The 16,418-nt window shown below is 55.0% G+C and overlaps 1 protein-coding gene across 1 annotated transcript; it reads left to right on the top strand.

Annotated features, from left to right (window-relative positions):
* The first annotated feature begins 3,028 nt into the window (after positions 1-3,028).
* RAB44 (RAB44, member RAS oncogene family) lies at positions 3,029-16,170 on the top strand. Its single transcript, XM_032710630.1, has 16 exons — positions 3,029-3,226; positions 3,324-3,438; positions 3,714-3,885; positions 4,163-4,306; positions 4,650-4,740; positions 4,862-4,957; positions 5,286-5,473; positions 5,831-5,879; positions 6,214-6,308; positions 6,746-7,140; positions 11,209-11,799; positions 12,502-12,583; positions 12,906-13,020; positions 13,785-13,886; positions 14,707-14,783; positions 15,239-16,170. The coding sequence occupies exons 1-16, from the start codon at positions 3,029-3,031 to the stop codon at positions 15,324-15,326; spliced, it is 2,598 nt and encodes an 865-aa protein (XP_032566521.1). The 3' UTR covers positions 15,327-16,170.
* Positions 16,171-16,418: the final 248 nt, after the last annotated feature.

Here is a 16,418-nt window from a genome sequence, read left to right as displayed (position 1 = left end):
CCCAGGAGAGCTGGTGATGAGGAAATGAGAAATAAACCAGTGAAAAGCCCCTTGTCCCTGTTTGCAGGGACAGCCAGGGTCTGGCCCTGCCGTGCCAGAGGGAGCTGGGCACTGAGGCTTGAGCTTTGAGTCCCTGGGACACTCCAGGACTGTGTGTCCCCAGCTCTGGGTCACAAAATGGGCTTCTAGCAGCTGAGGAACGGATGGAATTCTCCCTCTTTCAGCCCAGGTTGTGTTTTGCTGCTCTCATCCCAACCTGGCCTCAGCACAGAGCAGGGATGATGGAGTTCAAACTCCCACAGGAGGAGGGTCAGGTGCTTCCCCTCCTTTACTATATTGAATCCCCTTTCTCTGAGACCTGCCCAGCATCTGATCAGGGTTGGATTGTACCCTCTCTCCTGGATCTTACCCTCCCGTGGCTGGTGCTGACCCTGGCACAGGCTGCTGGCACAGCTCTGCCACTGGAAACACGATGTCAGAGCCTTGCTGGGGCAAGAGGGCACAAACCAAGCTTGCTTAGGGATATTTAGGGGATTCCCCTCAAAAGCCTCCTTGGGGAGAGCAAAGCAAAAACTGAACCAGCAAACAGCACCAGGGGTTGTGAGATGTGGGGACAAACAGCTCAGAGGAGGGTTTTGCAAACTGAGCCCCCCGGCCCAGCTGTGGGGATGCTTCAGGGTGGGGTAACCAGCACCAGCTTTGCTCAGATGAGTGGAGAAGAACCAGCTGAGCCCTCAGCTGCCCCATAAATGCCCTGATGGAGCAGATGGACCTGAGGTGGCTGCTGCTTCTTTGGGTCAAACTGCAAACGAGCAGGGTGTGTCTGGGAGGGTGGGATGGGGCTGGTTCCCAGTGAGGGATTTAACCAGCTGAGATGGGCAGAGTTACTCAGGGCATTGGCTTCCACCTCCTAAGTTCTGTCCTGTAAGCCTGAGGATGTTAATTCTCATTATGACCTAAAGATAATAGTTTGTGTTTCCCCTTGCTCAAGTTCTCTTCCCATTTTGCAGTTAAAGTGGAGCAAAAGTGCCCATGACCCACCAAATCCCCCTTTCCCCTTGTGACCCAGAGCACACACAGCCCATGGGCTGGGTTTAGTGGGTTTAGGGCTGGGTTTAAAGCCAAGTTAATAATTCAGGCAGGAGCCTTGGAAAAAAGCATCAGAGCAGCACAGCAGGTGAGATCTCCAAACACTGGGACTAAAGAGCCTCCACAGGGGGGACCTGCAGGTTGTTCTGTCGTTGGTAGGATATTGTGGCCTGTGGGTTATAGATAGTCCTGTACTTTGGGTTATTTGGAGCCTTAAAATAACATTTGCTCTTTCCCTGCTGTTTTTCCCCCGCCCTGGACCATTGTGGACGAGCAAATGATGGGGATTTCTGCTGCAGTTCCCAATGCCTTTGCAGAGCTGCTCTGGGCTCTGAGGGGTTTGAGGGGACCCTCTGGATGGGTCCTTCCCACACCCCACTTGCAGTGCAGCAAACAGGAAACGTGTGAGCGCCGGCAGTTGAGTGTCACCCCAGAACGGAAAGCGCCTTGAGTAAGAGAAAATGAGAGCTCAGGCACGGGGTGCTGTGGGACCAGCACCTCCCCTGGCCCGGGGGGCCCCCCTGCCTCGTGTGCCCCAAAACTGAGGGTCCCTCTCGGCACGTGGGAAGGGTAAGTTCTGAGTTCTGCTGCCCCGGGGGTGGTCCGTGCATCACCTTAAGGAATAGAAAAGAGGGGAAATAAGGGTTTTTTTCTTGCTGTTGGTGAGCTGTGGGAGGTTTTTCTTGCTGCTTGTGGAGGACTGGGGGCCCTTTTCTGATGGCTGGGAGCAGCATGGGAGGTTTTGGAGGGGAGGCAGGTTGCTGGTGATGCCATGGGGGGCACAATTTCCACCCCATCCCCCTGTTTGTTCAGTGCCTCTGTGGTGCACTGGGCTCAGCCCACCCCCTGGGGCTGGGGCAGGTAACTGGGGGCTTCCTCATTCCTTAAACAACCCCCCTGCCCCCCCAAAGCTCCCACTTTTGCTGCCTGGGGGCTCCCACTTCTGCTTTATGGGGCTGGGACCACCACCAAGGCACTTGGTTTCTGCCCTCCCGCAATGTCCTGTGGGACTCCTGTAACTCCACATTTAAGGGGTTGGGGCTGGTTTTGGGGCCTGTTCCCACGTTTCTGGAGCACACTGGGATCGAGGAGAATCGCTGTTTCTCATTGCAAAAGGAAAGAGGGCTGGGGAAGCCGGGGGTCTCCTCGGGCTGGGAGAGGAAAGCTGGGCTCAAACACGGCCCCGGCTCTGCGTCACAGCTCTCCATGGCTGTGGGTTCCTTCCCTCGGTGTTCCAGCTTTGCTGCACAGAGAACAACCCCTCACAGGGATGGCACAGTGGCTGTTGGTGTTGGCCACCCCCCAGGGCTGGGGAGAAGGGAGTGGGGGGGGTCCCCAGCCCAGATCCCACAGGCCAGGGCAAGCACACGGCGTGGTGGAAACCTCCTGTGATGGAAACCTCCCGAGGCCTCGCCGCTCTCCCCGGAGGTGACTCACAGCTGTGAAAACTGGGGGAGGAATTTTAAAGCTGCTGCTGAGCTCTGAGGAAGCAGGTGGAACCACCACGTCCCACTCAGACCTCCAGCATCGCCTTGGCTGGTCCTTTGCTGGCGTCACCTCCTGGCTGTGTCACCTCCCAGGTGGCCTTTGAGGAGTGCCCTGTGCAACCTCCACAGCCAGGGCACAGGGAGGTTTGGGATGGGTGCTTGGCTGGTGGCAGGAGAAGCTGCTCACCCAGTGTGTGCTGGGCTGGAATCCAGGGGGATGGCTGGGGGGAATGGCCACTGTTTGCTGTGGCTCCAGGCTCTGTTTGTGCTGTGCAATCGGAGATAAGACCTTCTCTTCCTATTGCCAAACCCTTCTTGCACCAGCAAAATGAACTTCCAGCTTGGTCTCTCTCTGCCACCTCCCACCACGCTGGAGCAAAGCTTTCCAGCAAGGACAGAGCCGGCCAAGGCTCAGCACCCACTGGTTTCTCAGGCAGGACGGAGCTGGAGCCATGTCCGAGCGCCGGGCGGGCACCAAGGGCCGGCGTCTGGGCTCCAGCCGGCGCAAACAGATCCAGGAGGGCTCCAGGGAGGCACCAGCACCTGGCCCAGGTGAGGAACAGCCATCCGAAGTAGTGCAGAGGATGCAGGACTTCCTCAGGGAGCAGGACAAGGAGCAGGCGGGGTTCATCACCCGCTCAGACATACAGGTAAGGGATGGGGTTGTAAGGGATGGGGTTGTCTTCTGCAGGTGGCTGGAGGCTGGGTGATGGGTTGGGTTATCCCCCTGATTTGCTCTGTTTTTAGAAATTCCAGGAAGAAGGTTTCCCATGCAGCACAGAGGAGCTGGAGCTCGTCTTTGATGGGCTGGATGCCACTGGCACCGGGAGGTTGAGCACCGAGGAGTTCACTGCCGGGCTCCGTGAGTGCCACATGCTGCCTCCAAACAGCCCAGGCTGATCCTGGGCACAGCCCCAGTGCTCAGCTAGAGGGGTGGGAAGCGCTCCCCTTGCTATGTGGCACATGATGCCCCCGAATTGTCCCCATGCCCAGGTCTCAGCCCATGGCTCACTCGGTGAAGGGTCCCCATTGTGCTGTAGCAGCAGCTTGTTGAAGCCGTGGGGTGCGAAGTGCCAGAGGTTTGGGCTTTGCTGGCACCCCGGCTGGGCACTGAGCATTTGGGATATCTGTTGGCAGGGCAGTTCCTGAGCTCCCAAAAAGCTGCCAGGGAGCACCGGCGGCGGAAAACGGCGTCCAGGAGGGTCCGCTTGGTCCTCCCCAGCCCGGCCTTGGAAGAGGTGGACAGCGAGGAGAGGAGACACTTTGCTGCCTTTATGGACCAGCTGGGCACCAACAACGTCTCTGAAGAGTAAGTGCCCTGCTTAGCACCCATGGGTGTCCTGCAGGGAGGGTAGAGGGGGAAAGGCCTGGGGCAGGAGATCCCTGTGCAGACCAGGAGCCCAGAAATGTGTTGGAGGTGCCTTTGGCTCAAGCACAGGAGCAGGGGACAGGATCCCGGTGACCCCAATGCTCATCTGTCCCCACACATCCCGAATGGCGTGAGCTAAACAACCCAGGACCCCACAGCTGGCCCGGTTTTGGGGGGCCCTGGGGGTTCTCACCCCAAAACACCCCTGTCCCTGCAGACAGGAGATCTGGCAGCTCTGGGTGAAGCTCCGGCAGGACGAGCCCCAGCTCCTGGGCAACCTGGAGGACTTCCTGGCCAAGATGAGGCACCGCATCCAAGAAGCCAAGAGCAAGAAGGAGGCTTTGGAGGTGACCCTGAACAAGTGAGTCACCACAGGGCAGTGGAGAGGGATGGGACGTGAAGGATGGGGACAGGGATGGGAAAGATGGCTCATCCCAGCTGTGGGAAGAAACCTGAGTGTTCTCAACATCTCCATCAGTGGCCAGAGCAGAGGTTTCGCTGGTCCTTGGAGTTGGGCTCCCTCTACAGTCAGGGATGGGATGGCAAAAGGGCTGGACTGTGTTGGACATATCCATGCTGGGTGAACCCCCCCGGGGAAACCTGGCTGCAGCCAGAGGGTCCTGTGGGCAATGTGGGGTCCCAGGGGCCTGCACCCCCTGCAGCAGGGTCTGACCACCCACCCCTCCACCTCGCTGTCCCCACAGGCGCGTGGCTGAGCACGACAAGGAGGTGCAGCAGCTCTGCGAGGTCCTGGAGCAGCAGATCCAGCAGGAGCAGCAGCGGCTGGAGCAGAAAGTGGGTCACCAGCTGCTCCTCTCCCTTTGCTGCCCACCCCAGGGGAGACCCAGCACCCCCAAACCCCCTTGGCAGCTCCCAGACGGGTGAGTGGGTGCCAGTGTCCTTGTTGCCATCCCAGAGCATGGCCCAGAGCCACCAGCAGGGCGTGGAGCTGCAGCGGGTGCTGGACGCCAGCGAGAGGGAGGTGCAGCGCTTGGTCACGGCACAGATGGAGGTGGGCTGGCCCCAAACCCCGGCCCCTTTATGTGTTATGGGGTCTCTGGGCTGTGCTGTAACAACAACACGGTGTTGTACAGCTGATCCCAGTCTGTCCCACCAGCCCCTGTAGCAGGTTGTCACACAGGATCCTCATCTCCACCTTTTCCACCCCCATCCCCACACTCCCCTGCACCCCCAGAGGACACAAGTTGAGTTTCCCACCCGCCATCCTCACTGGGGGGAGGGGGGAAATTCAGCCCAGGGTCTAGAGGAGGTGGTTATCCATGAATTATTTTACCTGGGGATTTTGGTGGGCTGTGAGTGTCCTGGTTGCCATCCCACAGCTGGAGCGGCGGTGCCGCAGCCTCCGCAGCACCCAGCAAGTCACCAGCATGGAAAACTGGGAGCTGGAGGCGAGCAACAGGATGCTGGAGGATCACCTGCAGCACCTCCACCAGCAGCTCAAGCAGACCCAGGGGCATCTGAGGACAATGAGGGCTACAGTGGCTTGGGAGCACACGGAGGAGCCAGGGTGAGTAGCTGAGTGATGTGTCTGCACATATGTGATTTCCTCCTGGATGGGTCTCAGTCATCGTGGCGCTTCAGAGGTCTCCATGGTACAGATTAACCACGGCTTGGTGTGAAAAGCAGCAGGGAAAAAAGGCAGGACTATCAGCAGCATGCACTGCACCCGTCCCTTGAGGACAGTGCCAGCAGACATGGGGATGCCCTTCACCCAGAAGGACCCAGCTAGGACTGCTCCAAGGGTGGTGGGGTTTGATGTCCTGCTCTATCACTGCCCTGGGGGCTGAGGAGAGCCCTGGGGCAGGGGTGGACGTGGTGAAGAGGATGCAATTGCCATTTTGACCCCTGTGCTCTGTGTTTGCAGGGACAGAGCCGTGGCAGAGTTACCCGACGAGATGCCAATGTCCCCACAGGTACTTGAGCTGGATGTGTGGGCACAGGATGAGGTGTCCATGCTCCAGAGCCTTGTGCTGCTCAATCTGGGACTGCTGGGGAGCCCAAGAGCACAGGGTGCTCCTGCAGCTGAGGCACTGCCTCCCCTGAAAGCTTCCTCACATGGGGTTGTCAGGATGCCATGGAGATGTTTGGGAAGGGAGGGGATAGCAGCACCTTAGTTCTGGTACCCCCAAGACTTTGGGTGGGTACATCTGGATACCTGCTGAAGAGCCCAGCATTGTTTCAGGTGGATACATTCCCTCACCAAGAGTTTTTCTCTTTCCTCTCCCCTTCTCACCTTGTTTCCTGCAGATGAGTCCGGGGAAGAGCGAGAAGTTCCGCTCGGAGATGCGGATCAGGCTGGGATCCCAGAGTGAGGAATGCAAAGCCAAGAACACCCACCAAGTGTAAGGGGTCCTGGGCAGCAGCTGCTGCTCCCACATGTGCCCCTGGGGTCTGTGAGCCAGTGCTGAGCCCCCAAGTTCTCCCTCCACCCAGGCAAACCATGATATTTAGTCCTTTTAATGCTCCCCTCCCACCCACTCATCTCTCATCCTGGAGATCACATCTCTTATCCCAGCTCATCACTCCCTTGGCTCAGGAACTTGCTGTACCTGGCTGAGAGGAGTCTTTTCATGTCTGAGAATGTTGACATAGATACTTGTCCCCACTGCTTCCCGTGTGAACCCCAAGTGCACCCAGAGGGTAAATAAAATCAGGTTTGGAGAGGGATGGGGTGAGGTGGTAGATCAGAGGCCCCCTGGGACTGGCCAAGGATGGGAGGGAGCTGGGCCCTGATGTGGGAACTGGGCTCATCCCCCCTCCCATTTTCTGCCCTTTCCAGGGTTTGGGAAATGCTGCCAGCAGAAATAAGCATTTCAGGAGCCCCTCCAAGAGCGAGCTCTGCAGAAGAGGAGCCCTTCTCAGAACATCTGAAAGAGGAACACTTCTCTGACCAAAGCTCTTTGCTAAGAGAAATGAATGATGCAATAGCAGCTCTGAGCAAACATCTGAAGGCACAGGCACCGGGTGCACCCCCTGCTCTGGCAGACACTGCCAGTCACCCCCAGGATGATGCTGAGCCCCAAGCAGAGCAGGAGGCAGCCACAGCCCATGGAACAACCCCTGGGGGTCTGCAGGACACCCTCCCTGGCCACGTCAGCCATGAGCTGTTTGAAGGAGACCTGAAAGAAGGACCAGCCACAGCTGAGTTTCGTGCTCTGGATGTGACACAGGCTGGTGCGTCCGTGGGAGCCGGGCACCACATGGCTCAGGAGCCAGGGGCAGAGCAGGGAGAGAGCCCAGAGGAGGCACAGAGGATGATATTCCTGCAAGGAAAGGGTGCTGGTGTGAAGGAGATGGTGCTAAAGGTGACAGAGCAGCTGGGAGAGAGCAACGAAGCAGGAGAGCAGGCAGTGATGGAGGTGGAGGGAGCAGGGTGGATGCAGGAAAACACAGGTTGGGAAAAGGCACAGCTCCTGGGAGAAGCTGAGGAAGCAGGGATAAGACAGGGAGAAGGTTTGGAGGCAGGTCTGGGGCCACCTGAGGCTGGGCAGGCAGGTCTAGCTGTGGGACAGTGCCTTGCCTTGGAAGAGGTTCAGCCAGGGGCAGCTCCAGGTGAACGTGCACAGACCCTGGGCATGGCACTGCAGGAACGGGCTCATCCATCACCGGGGCTCTCTGAGAAACTGGAAACAGAGCTGGGAGAGCACCTGGAGCCAGAGCCACCGTCCCGGGGTGAGGCACAAGTGGGAGCAGCCCAGGGGGATGGTGTCACCTCGGAGGTGACCGTGGCTCCTGGCCCCGGGGTGCTGGAGGAGGGGGAGGAGCAGCGTGTCAGGGCCGAGCTGCAGCCCCAGGGAGAGCCCTCGGGTGCCGAAGTGCTGCCAGCCCCAGCTGAGCACGGAATGAGCCGCAGAGCCGGGGGCGAGGAAGAGGAGGTGGAGGGAACACAGCCCAGGGAGGCAGAGCTGCAGCTGCAGGGCGAGCCTGTGAGGGGGGACGCGGGGCAGGGAGGCAGCGCGGGGGCCGAGGTGCCGCCGGCAGCGGCTGTGCCACCCCCCGACCTGCGGGAAGGGGGGACGGGAGCAGATGTGGAACCGCTGGAAGCCCAGAACAGCGATACCAACACGCAGGTGCTGGCAGAGGTGGAGGCAGATCCACAGGTCTCCAGCGAGGCTGGATCCCCAGGGACAGAGCAGGGAGGGAGCATGGATCCAGGTGTGCAGGCGCTGGAGGAGGAGGACGAGCCACAGTTAGGGCTGGGGGAAGAAAGAGGGGCTGCTGAGGTGCACAGTGAGGGTCCTTCCCTTGCAGAAACACCTGCAGGGAGCCCAGGCCTGTGTGGGCTGTTCCCAGTTAGGTCTCAGGCGTGGGAACTGGTGGAGGCAGAGGATGCCCAGGTAGATGTGCAGCTGCGTGGGGGTCTCAGCCCAGAAACCTTGTGGGGAGTGAAGGGTGGAACAGACACTCAGACTGAGGAGGAGGATGGGGCACAAGGACAGGGTGAGTGTGAGCTGCCACAGGAGCCTGTGCTTGAACCACATGGAGCAGCAGTTGGGCTGGGAGAGGGGGTTGGTGCTGGTGTGCAACCACAGGAGGAGGATGAAAGCCTGGACACACTGAAAGCCCAGAGCACTGCTGGCAACGTGCATCTGCTTACAGAGGTGGATGAGCTCAAACTGACCCCAGGAGGGAGCACAGAGGCAGATCTGCAGCTCTTGGGTGAGGCTGGATCCACGGGGACAGAGCAGGGAGGGAGATTAGATCCAGATGTGCAGCCCCTGGATCAGGTCAATAAGGCAGAGTTTCTGGAAATGGAGGCAGAGGATGCCCAGGTAGATGTGCAGCTGCGTGGGGGTCTCAGCCCAGGAGCCCCGTGGGGAGGGGAGGGTGGAACAGCCATTCAGCTCGAGGAGGAGGGTGGGGCACAAGGACAGGGTGAGTGTGAGCTGCCACAGGAGCCTGTGCTTGATCCACATGGAGCAGCAGTTGGGCTGGGAGAGGAGGCTGGTGATGGTGTGCAGCTGTGGGAAGGGGCTGCAAGCCTGGACACATCAGAGAACCAGAGCACTGATGGCAATGTGCAGCTGCTTACAGAGGTGGATAAGCTCAAATCAGCCCCAGGAAGAAGCACAGAGTCAGATCTGCAGCCCCTGAGTAAGACTGACTCCCTGGGGTCAGAGCAGGGAGGGAGTGTGGATCCAGGAGTGCAACCCCTGGACCAGGTGAATACAGTAGAATTAGTGGAAATGGTGGAGACAGAAGACTCCTGGAGTGATAAACAGCTGAGTGGAGATGCCAGCCCAGAAAGCTCCCAGCAAGAAGGGCACCATGCAGCCATGGAGCTCGGGGACGAGGCTGAGGACTGGGGACAAGGACAGGGTGAACGTGAACTGCCACAGGAGCCTGTGCTGGACACACTGGAGGACCAGAGCACTGGTGCCAACGTGCAGCTGCTTGCAGAGGAGGATGAGCTCAGACTGACCCCAGGAGGGAGCACAGAGGCAGATCTGCAGCTCTTGGGTGAGGCTGGATCCCCAGAGACAGAGCAGGGAGGGAGATTGGATCCAGATGTGCAGTCCCTGGATCAGGTGGATGAACAAGAGTTAGTGGAAATGGAGGCAGAGGGTGCCCAGACAGATACACAACTGGGTGGGGGTCTCAGCCCAGGAGCTCCATGGGGAGGGGAGGGTGAAAAAGCTGTTCAGCTGGAGCAGGAGGAGGAGGGTGGGGCACAAGGACAGGGTGAGTGTGAGCTGCCATTGGAACCTGTGCTTGATGTGCAAGGAGCAGCAGTCAGGCAGGGAGAAGGGGCTGGTGAAGACATGCAATCACAGGAGGAGGCTGAAAGCCTGGACACACTGAAAGACCAGAGCACTGATGCCACTGTTCAGTCACTCGCACAGGAGCATGAGCTCAAAGTGACTCCAGGAGGGAGCACAGAGGCAGATCTGCAGCTCTTGGGTGAGGCTGGATCCACAGGGACAGAGCAGGGAGGAAGCACAGACCCAGGTATGCAGCCACTGGATCAGGTAGATGTACAAGGGTTTCTGGAAATGGAGGCAGAGAATGCCCAGGAAGATGTGCAGCTGCGTGGGGGTCTCAGCCCAGGAACCCCGTGGGGAGGGGAGGGTGGAACAGCCATTCAGCTCGAGGAGGAGGGTGGGGCACAAGGACAGGGTGAGTGTGAGCTGCCACAGGAGCCTGTGCTTGATCCACATGGAGCAGCAGTTGGGCTGGGAGAGGAGGCTGGTGCTGGTGTGCAGCTGTGGGAAGGGGCTGCAAGCCTGGACACATCAGAGAACCAGAGCACTGATGGCAATGTGCAGCTGCTCAGAGAGGTGGATAAGCTCAAATCAGCCCCAGGAAGAAGCACAGAGTCAGATCAGCAGCCCCTGAGTAAGACTGACTCCCTGGGGTCAGAGCAGGGAGGGAGTGTGGATCTAGGAAAGCAACCCCTGGACCAGGTGGATAAAGCAGAGTTAGTGGAAATGGAGACACAGGACTCCTGGACAGACATGCAGCTGTGTGGGGGTGCCAGCCCAGAAACTCCCCAGGGAAAGGGGGACAATGCAGCTGTGCAGCTCAGGGATGAGGCTGAGGATGGGGGACAAGGACATGGTGAACTCGTGCTTGATCCACAGGGAGCAAGAGCCAGGCAGGGAGAGGGGGTTGGTGCAGGAGCACAACCACGAGAGGAGGCTGAAAGCCCAGACACACTGGAGGGCCAGAGCACTGGTGCCAATATGCAGCTGCTTACAGAGGAGGATGAGCTCAAATTGGTCCCAGGGGAGAGCACAGAGACAGATGTGGCACCCCTGGGTGCAACTGGGATGTGGGAAGGGGAGCAGAGCCTGACTCCAGGTGTTGGGGCAGGTCTGTGTGCAGCTCACATCACAGACACATGGCAGGGAGCTGCTGCTGCACGTGTGCTCCCTCCAGCTGAGGCTGATTGGTATCCTGAGCCTGTCACTGCTGCAGAGGGTCTTGGTCTGGAAGCAAAGCTGGGAGCACCCACTGGTCCTGATGGGCACATCCTGGGGGATACCCAGGCAGTGGAATTACCAGAGGGAGAGAGGGCTGCTGCAGAGGGGAGGCCTCTGGATGGAGCTCAAGGCCTGGAAGTGGTGCAGGGAGAGAGGCTGGAGGAAGGGGTGAGGAGTGTAGTCAAATCCCAGGGTCTAGGACGAAGTCAGGGCCACGATGACGGTGTGTCTGCTCCGGCCTCCCCGGTCTCCGAGGTGCCGTCACAAACTGGCACAGTAGAACTGGAAACAATGATGCAGGAGGATGTTCTCATTCCAGATGTGTGGCGGCTCTGTGCTTCAGGACAGGCAGCCCAAAGCGAGCTCCAGGAGCAGGTCTCAGCACAGGGACACCCGGTGAGGATTCAGGCTCCTGCCCAGCGGCCGGAGGGGAAGACACCGCGTGTGGTGGAACCAGAGCAGGTGGCTGCCGGACCTGCTGAGCCTCCAAAGCAAGAGGTGCCACCAGTGCCAACCCCTCAGCTGAGGGTCCAACCACAGGAAGATGCTGGGAATGATCAGTTGGGGATGGTCCTCGCAGACAGCTCCCTGGGGGATGCAGCCAACAGCTGTGTGCAGCCTCCAAGGCAGCTCTTGGGAGAACAGAGCGAAGACCTCAGAGTTGGTCAACGGGAGAAGCCGCAAGAGTTTGGTCAGAAAACAAGCCAGGAAGGCGAGCCCAGCCCAGGAGAGCCTGAAACTGTGACTGCAGAGGGAGCAGGAGCTGCCCCAAAGGGTTGTCCTAAAGCTCCCCTGGACCCAGACCACCTCTACAACGTGCTGTTTGTCGGGGACTCCCACGTGGGCAAAACATCGTTCCTGTACCGGTTACACGCCGACAGCTTCAACCCCAACCTCACCGCCACTGTGGGTAGGTCTCCTCCAGCTCTTCTCTCTTGGATCACCACTGCAACTCCCTTTCCTCCACCCCACGAGCTGCTGGTGATCTTTACATGCCTGTTACAGCTCACACCAAGCGTGTGGTACAACCCACCCCCAGGGACCAACCAGAACCACCAACTTCCCACGCCTGGATGCTCATGAGCAGGCAATGCTGATCTTCCTTGCCCTCCCCAGGGCACCAATACCAGTGCTTCCCCCTTTGCCTTTCAGATCTATTCTCTTCTCTTCACCCCACTTCTCCCAGAGCCCATATTCTGAAATGAAGAGAGTGGTGAATAGTATTTAGTGATGATATTTGCAGATCTCTTTCCAGGGGTATGTTAGTCTCAACTTGAAAGTAAACATACATTAAGCCATGAGCACTGTAATTTTTCAATCATTTTGTACCATTTAAGTGCAAAAATAACCCTATTTAACATGTAGTTTTTTAAATACATAAAGGCAAATGTTGTATCTATCTGTTATGGCTTGGCTAAGCTCTTTATATTTGCATTCTTATATATTTTTCTCTTGAATACAAGGGTATAAAAATACAAGGGTATTCACTTCTCTTAAACCAACCCCTGGAGCTGCAGCCTCAGTCCACTCTGCACCATGTTCCTTCTCCATCCATGCTCTGTCACAGGGAGGAATGCTACAGGATCCAAATATCCCCTTTTGTGTCTTCTAGGCCTGGATTATCGGATCAAAAACCTCATTGTGGACAACAAGCGCTTTGCCCTCCGCCTGTGGGACTCAGCTGGGCAGGAGAGGTGAGGTGCTGTGCTGTTGCTGAAGGACACAACCTGTGGCTTTCCTTCTCCTGGTGGTTTGGTGGAAATGAATGTTCTTGGCTTTGCTAAGCAAAGGAAGGGTTAAGGAGGGACTCTGTACAGTACGTGATCTGATAAAGCACAATAAGGGAAGTAATTAAGATAAAACTGGCACTTGGGCTGGCCTCTGCCATCAGGATAAGAGCCAAACCTGGGGGTGGCCTTTTTTTGTAGACATTCCCAGTTTTCCCTCTAGGATTTCACGTCACTCTGAGGCTAAACCTCCTTAAGCTGTGCTGGTGACCCTTTGAATTGCACACAGGTACCACAGCATGACCAAGCAGTTCTTCCGGAAGGCGGACGGGGTCGTGCTCATGTACGACATCACATCCCAATACTCCTTCTCTGACGTGACCTACTGGCTCAGCTGCATCCAGGTGGGTGAAGTCCAAGAGTTCTTGGAGCTGGTGGTGACTCTGAAACCAGCATTTCCCCACCTCACCTCTGCCACTGGTTAGGGATGGACATCTAGGGGTGGCCAAGCGCTTTGACAGGGGGGCTCTGCTTGGCTTTGGTTATAAAATAATTTTTCTTGGAGGATTTAAATCAAATACAGACAATTTTCATATTTTTCCAGCGTTTCCTGGAGTAATTTGTTGATAGCACTGTTAGGATAATGAGCAACTCTTGAAAAATTAAAAACCAGTGCACAGGAGTGGAAAATGTTGAAAAACTGATTTTAGAGGGATGGAAAATGTTGAAGCCGACTTTGATAATGCTTTTAAATCAAAAATCGTCCACTTCAAGTCCTGGAAAAGGGGAGGTGACTCATGTCTTACTAAAAAGACAGAGATTTCCATTTGAGTACAAAGCCACTGTTTAAGATCTCTGGAGCAAAATAGGATGTTGCCTTGCTCAGTGCATGTAAATCCCAGCCAGAACACCTTGAGGAGGGTTCCTGAAGCTGAACACAAAATAAATTCATTTCATGCCCTGTTAGTAGACCAGGACACATGATTTAAGGGGAAAAAATAATTTCTTAAATGCTGTTAAACTTGTTTAAGAATTTACAGTTTTGTTATCAGCCCAAATCCATGGGCATCCTTTCACGGTGTTCCAAGAAGTGTGTAGACAGTGTGGCCAGCTGGGATTCAAGGGAGATTCAGATGCTCTCCTCATTCTCCCCTCTTTGATTACTCAGGAAGCAGCAGAGGATGGAGTTGCTGTTCTGCTTCTTGGGAACAAAACCGACTGTGCTGCCGAGAGACAGGTCCCTGTGAAGGAGGGGGAATGCCTGGCCAAGGTAGGTGGTGAGGTGTGTCCACCCAAGCTTGGCAGGGACAGCTATGGATGGATTCCACCAGCCTGAGGACCTGGAGAAAGGTGGAATCCCCTAATTTACCCCTCATGCACCAGTGGTTGGCAAAGTGCTCTCTGGACCCATCTCTCGCCCTTCCCTGCCTTGCTTTCCCTTTGCTGTTTTAGCTTCAGCTCAGCACCACCCCAGTAAATCAGTTTATGGAACTGGATCTGTGAATTAAAACATTTTCAGCTCTGCTTATCTTTGCTGTGAAGTGTCACATAACTTCTTAGCACCATAAAAACAATAAACCCACCAAGCCCTATCCTGTTTTAAAGATACTGAAATACTTAAAGTACAGTTAATCTCTAGATGGTTAATAAAAATCAGGTGAGAAGAATGAGAAGAATCTAATCTTTACTGAGTTAATTTTAAAGTTTATGGGAGTTGGGCCAGTATCCATCGAATGGTTTTACAAAGGAGACAGCAGGGCAAGGGAATAGATGCTTATTTTCCCAAATTGGTCACTGTCAAGCACAAATGAGCTGGTAACATCTAGTTATGTCTCTGCTAACCAAAGGACATCACATCTCATACTGCTTTGCAGTATCAGCCTTTTCCTTGGTATTAAAAGTTGGAGTCATAGCAACCAGAAAAACTGGATTTCACCCTCACGTTCCAGTAAATAAGTTACTGAGTTATTTGTTTCCTTGATTCCTTCCTGTTTCCCCTTGACAGTCACTGTCCTATGGCTGTTTATTCCCATATTAAGCTATTCCAGGGCAAGGATATTACATTTCTCTTTGGGATCTGTGTCTTCCAGGAGCATCAGCTCATGTTCTACGAGTGCAGCGCTGCCTCGGGCCACAACGTCTTGGAGTCCATGGTCAGCTTCATCAGGTGAGGGGAGTGTGCTTGGGTTCTGCCAGCCCTCCTCTGTTTAATGGGCTCCCTCCCAGCTTTTTTAACTCCAAATGCTGGTGTGTCACTGCCACCAGAGACTCCATGTGTCCGAACATCAGGGAAAACTCAGGGCAGCACGTGCATGGCTGGGGTGAGCCAGAGAAGTGCTGTAAGTTGTCTCCTGAACACTCAGAATTGCAAGGAGATTAATAAAACCCTTTTGGGGATGCTGCTGATTTCCCTCTGCGTTGACTGAAACAAATTCTGTCTGTGATTTGATTTAGGTTGGTGTTTTTAGCAGAGTCCCCAGTTCTCAGATCACGCAGAGCTGGAAGGCTCCTGACTCCTTTCAGCCTTGCTGAGCCTCCTTTTCCAAGGCTTGTCAAGAGAAAGACCACAGCAATATAAAATATAGGGAAAATACCCACCTAATTTGCTTCCTTTTCTCCCAGGTTGCTCAAAGTTCGTGAAGATGAATTAAAAAAAAAGGCAGAAGAGGTACCAAAGGCACCCCAGAAGAAAAAGAACTGCTGCTGGTGATGGACAGATCCCCCCACTGTGATTTGGAACTGCAGGGACAGCCAGAAAAGCATAAAAATAGCCCTTGGACACCTTCTCTGCTCCCTGTGTGTTTTTCTTGCCTGATTTTCCTTGGATACTGAGAGCAAAAGGTACTGTGGAGAAGCTCCTGCCATGCCCCAGGGCACACGAGCCCTCCAAAACGCTTGTTGGGAAACTTTATCACTTTCTTTTGGAGATAAAAAAAACAAGGAAAGAGGTAGAAAAGGAACTTGGCTGGATCTGAGATGCTGGAATGACACTGGAAGCAGCAGGGAGCAAAACCAAGCCTTGGGATAGAAGAAATGAATACCTGGAGTCACCCAAGTATATAAAAAAAGGGGGTTTAAGGCTGTTGGTGTTCTGGGCAGTGGGGACTTTTTGGATTGGATTTACCTGGAACAATGGGATATTCAATTTATCCTAACTGCACTTAAATCTCTCCAATTAGGCAAGGTAAAGCTAATTTTCTCCCTCTCCTGGTTCATCCTGCCAGTGAGCAGTGATGGGTCCTGACAGAAATCTACTGAATATTTTGCTCAAAATAAGTTCAAAAGCCCCAAGAGCACATCCAGGCTAACAAAAAGATAAATGCTTGTGAGAGCTTTTTTTCATCATGTTGCCCCCAGAGCAGATTTTTGCACTATTGTAGCAAATCCCAGGCTGGGCAGGGAAGAGGGAGCTGCTGCATCCTGTCCTTCTGCAACTGAGCCAACTCTTTATTGGTTTTAAACCCAGCTTGAAAAGTCTAAATAAGCACATGTCACAATGTCAAGGGTTGTTTTCTTTTGTTTTCTTTTTACAGCTTGATACAACTGTATTTTTTGCAGGGGAAAAAAACCCCCAACAACACAAACAGACTAAATAAATAAGAATACCAGTGCTTATATTTTAGTATTTTTATCAATTCTGTGTACGTTCCCAGCAGTTCAACAGGAGTATTTAAAGACTGTGTTTATATGCAGGTTTTGGGGAAATAATTCTGCCTAATTGGGTTTGCTTTTTGTTATTTATATGAATATAATGGCAAAGCATAATAGTAGCCAGCTTCTGCTTTGGAAAAATAAAGTGACA

The sequence above is a fragment of the Chiroxiphia lanceolata genome, chromosome 25, assembly GCF_009829145.1.
Source record: "Chiroxiphia lanceolata isolate bChiLan1 chromosome 25, bChiLan1.pri, whole genome shotgun sequence".
NCBI classification, from domain to species: Eukaryota; Metazoa; Chordata; class Aves; order Passeriformes; family Pipridae; genus Chiroxiphia; species Chiroxiphia lanceolata.
Note: the sequence above shows the minus strand (reverse complement) of the source record. Positions and strands in the feature narration are given on the sequence as shown.

What these genes read in the sequence shown, in the direction of transcription:
- RAB44 (XM_032710630.1), top strand. Translation starts at nt 3,029, where the DNA reads ATGTCCGAGCGCCGGGCGGGCACCAAGGGCCGGCGTCTGGGCTCCAGC. An exon ending in CAACCTCACCGCCACTGTGG is followed by an intron (nt 11,800 to 12,501) that starts GTAGGTCTCCTC and finishes TGTGTCTTCTAG; the next exon opens with GCCTGGATTATCGGATCAAA. An exon ending in GACTCAGCTGGGCAGGAGAG is followed by an intron (nt 12,584 to 12,905) that starts GTGAGGTGCTGT and finishes AATTGCACACAG; the next exon opens with GTACCACAGCATGACCAAGC.